The following is a 6445-nucleotide window of genomic DNA, read 5'->3' as shown; positions in this document are numbered from 1 at the left end:
TTAATATATCTTTATATTTTGAGAATAACTGTATACTAATGAATAAAAACGAAGGCTTGTTATTTAATGCTCTGAAACGGGATTTTGTATTTCACTTACATTATCAAATAATCAATCATAGTCATATGTAAATACGCTCTATTTTCGTAGAAAAAATATCATGAACTTATCACAAAAGAAAAAAGAATAAAATATTACATTTTTATAAAATTTATACGCATCAATAACAGTACATGGAGATATTTTTCAGCTGTGTTATTATATTATTGTTTATTTTTTTTGTTTACCCTTTGAAATGCTCGAATTGCTGAATTACAATGAAATACCTTATATATTTACCAACAACATAATTATAGTAACGAGAAGAATAATTAAATTTTTTTTTACACAAACTTTCAACATGTTGATAGTTAAATACGGGCAATCATAATATCATGTGTTAACTAAACACACAGAATGAATGTGTGACTTATATACCGTTTTGTAAACGTAGGTATATTATTTGTACAAATATTCATTTTTCTTTTTCACCAATAATTTTACACTTAATTATATGTATCTATATTAACACTATACACAGTTCAATTTATAGTCGATCGAGTCACATTTTTCCTCACAGATTGCTCCTGGGAAAAAAGATTTTTTTTTATTGAATTAGTTGAAGCTAATTGCGTGGTAATTGGTCGAAAGATTCATTGTCAATAATTATAATTATCAGTTTTCTACCCTTACATTTCTGCAGAAATGTTATCCATATCGGAATCTTGGTCGTCGTCGCCATTTACTTCGAGATTATAAAGAAAAGAATCGTTTTCATACGTTGGAAAATAGTATCTAGAATACGAAACAAAAAAAAAAAAAAAAGTTATAAATTTGGTGAATCACAATGTATTAGCAAATCAATTTCACACATCAGTTATTGCCAGATCTCATCATCGAGATTTTTCAATACAAAATAAGACAGAAAATTTTCTACTGGTGTTCCAATAAATTACATACCTAATCAGCTATGATTTATGAGATAAAAAATGATTGTTGAATGTTGAAAAATTGACTGACTATCAGTGTTTTTGAAAAATTTGATTTATTGAAATAGTGGAATCAAAATTGATTCTTTGATTGTGAGTGAAATTTATTTCAAATCATGAGAAAACGGTACGGCAAGTTTTGCTACCACGAATAAATAAAAATGGAATTTCCAGATTTATGTTGACCCAGATTGGGTGATGATGCGTTAAAATACTTACTCTGGCTGATCCCAAACACGACGAGCAGGTAGTTTACAATGGCAAAATAGACTCATGTGTTCACCAAGATCATTTGCGGCCTCATCACAAAATACGCACTTTTTTTGTATATGGATTTGTCTTCTTACAAAATTTACTATTTTTACCTGTTTCAATGAAATTGATGAGAATGATGAAGGAAGTAGCGTGACTTGCGGAAAGAGACTTGAATTTTTTTTTATACGTACTAATATTTCGTGAGAAAATATTGAATAAAATCAATAAAAAAAAGTTATTACTGGACACTTTAGGAAAGCAATTTAAATTAATTGCTTATGTTTACTAAGTAAATTCTAATTTTTATACTATTTTTCGTACCCTCTGATAAAAATCACAGTCTTTCGTTACTTCCTCAAAATTGAACTGATGCTTGTTGATCATGTGACTGAGGATGTTAGTGAAATCGCGGTTGTTATAAGGGCAAAACAGACAGACCACATCAATGCTTTCTCCATCCCAATCAGACCATGCATTTTCACCATCGTCACTTCCGCTGGTGAAACCAGACGGATCCTCAGAATCATCGACACTATTCTGAAACGAAAATAAAAAGACATTACGTACGTACGATTTTGTGCTGTATAACAATAATTACATAAGAATACCAAATTTTACAGATTTTAACAATATTTCAAAGGTATTCTAGAAATTTTTTTAAACCCTGCAGTCTTTACTGCCATTTTTTAGAACAGTTTAATTGAGAATGAATTTAGATTTCATAGATTTTTGTAGACTTATGGAATACAAACCTGCTTTTGTTGCAAATTTCTTCCAGGTTCCAGATAATTGATGACATAGAATTTGTCATATTTTTTATCCGCTGGATTAAGTGTTTTGTGAAGTTTCTTCCGCATGTGTTCTTTCAGTGTATTGCGATCCTTGAACACACCTTCGCAGTAAAAACATATGAGCCTGAAAGGTGGAAACAATACATTGCATCATAGCAAATAGTTTTTGAATTATAAGTTTTCCATCATACTAGCATACTTCTCGACGTTATTTTGGAGTTTGTCCAATAACTCGTCGACAAAAACTAAATTCTCTGGTCTTCCGAGTTGTAGATTATGCTTTCGGGAGAGATGCTGCAAGTAAGCAGTACGTGAGCCTGAAAACTCGGTTCGACAGAACATACAGCCACGTTTGAAGCTTGTGTCGGCTCTCTCCTTAGCTTGCTGCGCCAGAACCCATTCCTATTCATAAAAATAGAATTCTTCAAATGTTTGCAAGATGGTGATGGATATGACTGAAAATATATCCAATTCTCTAAAATGTGAGAAGAAAATGGAGCAAGGTAAGGACCAAAATTGTTCATTTTTGGAACTCAGTTATTGCTGTAAAAACCAACACAGGGTGTCCAGTTACTGGTGAAAACGTAATTCTTTGAGAATTCGAGGTTCTCCAGATAAGAATCATTATTTATCCAGTTTGTACAGTTTTTAAGAAGTCAGAGCTTGGTTCATGACCATTGAGAAAATATTTTTTTTCTCACCAAATGGGTAAATTCTTATGAACCCAGGATGAAAATTAGTATATTCCAGATACGACATGAAATTCCCTGAAATTTCCAGGTTTTTTCCAGGGAAATCATCAAATTCCCTGATTCCATAATTTCCATGAATACTGGACACCCTGGTACACTGCAAATTGTGCACATTGTATTATTCTATCGTTATGATCACAAGATTCTTTTATATGTTTGTTTTTACCAGTTTAGCCTGCTGTATCTCGAATCGTACAGTTTTGTCCTCCGCTACGCAGTCAGATAGCAAGAAGTAAGCTTCGTTTTTACTTGGCTTTCCATCAGGAGTGCAATCCATTAGTAACGAAGTACAAAATTGAGTCAATGGAGCTTCGCTGAGTTTCACCCTCCAGTAATGTATGTAGCTATCCATTTTAAAAGAGTGAAATTGCAATTAGGAACGATAACAGTTTGTTAATTCTACATAAATTTTTAGAATCGTTCAACATAATCCAATGAAAATATACGTTCGTGAAGTAGATAGAAGAGGAAAGTAACAGATAATAATTAGAGAATTTTCTATCTTTCTAACAACCTTTTGAGGGACGCAATTTTCTCAACATCACCGATGACAAGTCGATGCTGTGTAAAAATATGCGTCAACATTTCTTGTTGATTGTTAGGAAGCGAATACATCGCCTCGCACAAAAGGCATCTAGTTTCTTGAGGCGTGTCATCCAGTTCGAGAAACTGCGATTTACATTTTGAAGAATAGCAGGTAGGAAAATTGAGCGGCCCAAACATGAGAGAGAAATTTCCTGGAAACAGTATTATGATACTAATTATTATTGCACTTAGAGTAGCCTGGTCTTAAGTTTGTTACAACGATCTCTGCATAAGATAAACTCATTGAGGTTAAGACAGTGGATAGTTGAAATAAATAGGCGAATTAAACGTTTACCGCTGTTCATGGCTCGTTCAGCCATAATATATTTTTATTCATTCGCACGTGGATTGAATGATGGATCAAATTCTGACGTTTGAACAGTTTTTTTTTACTCCAACTCTTTTTTTCTAATTGGTTAGTAACTACTCATGTGCAGGCTACAAGAACCTACCAATATTGTTGCTACTTTCTACAGCTGATAACTACCAGTTGTAACGGCTGATTGAATGATGTTCGACTTGATGTGTTGAAAAAAATTTGATGGTAACTTACCGACACTTGGTAAGATTTCTAATTAGTATGAAATCTGCAGTACCGACGGAGTCAAGTGACATACCGACAGCGATGATTGATCTTTCTTTTATTTCACGATCACCTAAATAAAGAGATGTTGAGGCTACCGAGCGGAATACGTAGTAATAGTAGTCAGAATTAAACATATCTAGAACTTGCTAAACCGTTATTTCACAGAGAATTCCAAAATGATCAGGGCAATTGCAGTTTTTTTCCAAACTCCGGTAATTGTATGGAAAGCAAATTTCCAAAAGTGTACCCGTGCAAATATGTAAGCTTTTCAAAATTCGATTTCGTCTAAATTCTAAATAACTCTGACCTGTACATTTTCATTGAAATCTGCCCAATCCTATGATGACTGACAAATTTCGATATATGAGTACACGGATTCATAGCGTTCAGGTAACTGACGTATTTTATTAATTTTCAGTAATGCTTATGGTAGTGTTCTTGGAAATTTAATAATTGGTGCTTTTTCAGCTGTTTCCTGTAAGTTTTTTCGCGAGTCGAATCTGTGAAGGAAATCCGTTAGATCGCTATTTCTGAGAGACCAATTTGGACGCTTGGAAGGCTTGCAGCAGAGTCAAGAAGGCGATTTCCGTTGGCATCTGGAGGCATTCTGGTAGATTGAGGATGAAAGCGGCAAGTCTTCCAAATTGTCAGAATTAATCCTGGTTCACAATTAGTTTCATTCCGTTGCTATATTAGTCGGAGTATACGGCTTAACGATTTTTTACTTTTGTAATTAGAGGACATGCTGTTTAATTGAATGCAACACAATCAATTTTAGTTAAACCTCTGGCCGTTGTTTCATAATATTCTGTTTTCATTTCTTCTCCAAGACAATCGGTATTGGTCATCCGTATAGAAATAAACCGTTGACGATAAAGTGAATTTGATGTTGAGACGCCTCTGATTGTAAGCTCAAGTAAGTTTTACAAGACTGGAATTTCGTTGCTTGGAATCGATCGTGAATGTTTTATAAATACCAATTCAGTCACCAAGCAAAATCCGGTGAAGGTTAAATAATCCCTTTTTCAAATACTTTTCCACCTTCAATTTCGACTCTACTGGGAATAATTCGTTTGAAACGACAACGTTTGAAGTACCTATTTTCTTTATTTACTGAAAGATCCGGCCGGTATATAACACAAAGGCTCGTCACAAAGCGACGACACTACTCTCAGTCGGCGACTGCAGATATATCTAGTCGTCGGATTACCATAAACTGAATTTAACTTTGTAATCAAAGGCTACCGGCTCAAGTGCGGAAACTAAATTTTTTTTCGTTGCTCTCCATCGATTGCCGCTTTCGGTCTTTCCTCGTTCTTTCTTATCTTTATTCCTTTATATCACGACGAGCCGACGTCAACCAATGCCAACCTTTTTTGATATCTGATTTACACGCCAACGGATATTCTGCTACCTTCAATTTCCGCATATCTTACGTTCGAACTACAGATGAGCCATGGCGTACAGGTGTAATAACGTTGCTTCGTATATACAGACGGGAAATCGCAAGCTGGCACTCGTCACTTCGCTACCCCATTGCCACCCGCATATCTGAATTCATACTGGATTGTGAATGCGGATGCCGATGCGGGCTGGAGTGTGAGGAAAAGAGCACTCGAGGAGCACCGGAAGATAAGCCTCGGCGGTGCAGTAAAACCAAATTGCCAAGGATGTTGCATTGCGGTGTATTCTCCTCATCTTCTTCCCGCTCTACAATGGTACACATAGAGGTACATACACTAGTATATATGTAAAAGTATATAACTTCTTCCCCTTTAACGTTGACGCAAATATTTACATGGGTTATCCCATGTAGAAATATGGACTAGTGTCTTCGAACGTGGCTTCGACGCGTTTATTTAAATCTTATATGCATTCACAGGTTTCGAAATACTGGATTCTTTCCGCGAAACAGTTTTTAAAATTGTTCGATTTTCATCGAGTTATTTACTAGGCAAGTTTTAATCACGGACTATTCAAGTATTAGCTAACGCAAGTACCTTCTTAATATTTAAGTGTTTTTGATTTATAAACGATTTGTTTAGACAGATAATTATTTTTCATTTTAAAGTACTAAGGGAGGCGATTGGAAAGTTTGTTGTCTTAAACAATACAAAATCTTTTGAACCATGGTCATTCTTGGATCTTGAAATCCGATGATCAAAAAACGGGTGACTTTGTTCCCATTAAATTGAGATATTTATCACATTTCGTGTTGATCTGATAACAGCTAACTTTCTTCCACGCTTTTATATGAGCGATTTAGAACGGGATATTATGTTTACTGATTAATCGAATGAGGTAATATTTCCGATAATATTACCATCGTTTTTCAACTGTGATGTCTTAAGCCTGTTATTAATCACCAGAACTCGTCATGACGACTAATCATTATTTCTTGTACGCAAAGAGGTAACAGGGGTAAAAATCCAAGCCGATTAAAATTGA

At 34.7% G+C, this 6445-nt stretch overlaps 1 protein-coding gene across 1 annotated transcript; it reads right to left on the bottom strand.

Annotated features, from left to right (window-relative positions):
• Positions 1 to 523: 523 nt before the first annotated feature.
• LOC124406301 (zinc finger protein 277) lies at positions 524 to 3865 on the bottom strand. The gene is made up of 9 exons (XM_046881670.1): positions 3707 to 3865; positions 3341 to 3563; positions 2993 to 3170; positions 2274 to 2476; positions 2036 to 2198; positions 1605 to 1820; positions 1248 to 1393; positions 733 to 834; positions 524 to 626 (listed from the first exon to the last, which is right to left on the bottom strand). The coding sequence occupies exons 1-9, from the start codon at positions 3729 to 3731 to the stop codon at positions 614 to 616; spliced, it is 1269 nt and encodes a 422-aa protein (XP_046737626.1). The 5' UTR covers positions 3732 to 3865; the 3' UTR covers positions 524 to 613.
• Positions 3866 to 6445: the final 2580 nt, after the last annotated feature.

This window comes from Diprion similis, chromosome 5, assembly GCF_021155765.1.
Source record: "Diprion similis isolate iyDipSimi1 chromosome 5, iyDipSimi1.1, whole genome shotgun sequence".
Taxonomy (NCBI): Eukaryota; Metazoa; Arthropoda; class Insecta; order Hymenoptera; family Diprionidae; genus Diprion; species Diprion similis.
The sequence above is the reverse complement of the archived record's forward strand: the minus strand, read 5'-3'. Positions and strand labels throughout refer to the sequence as shown.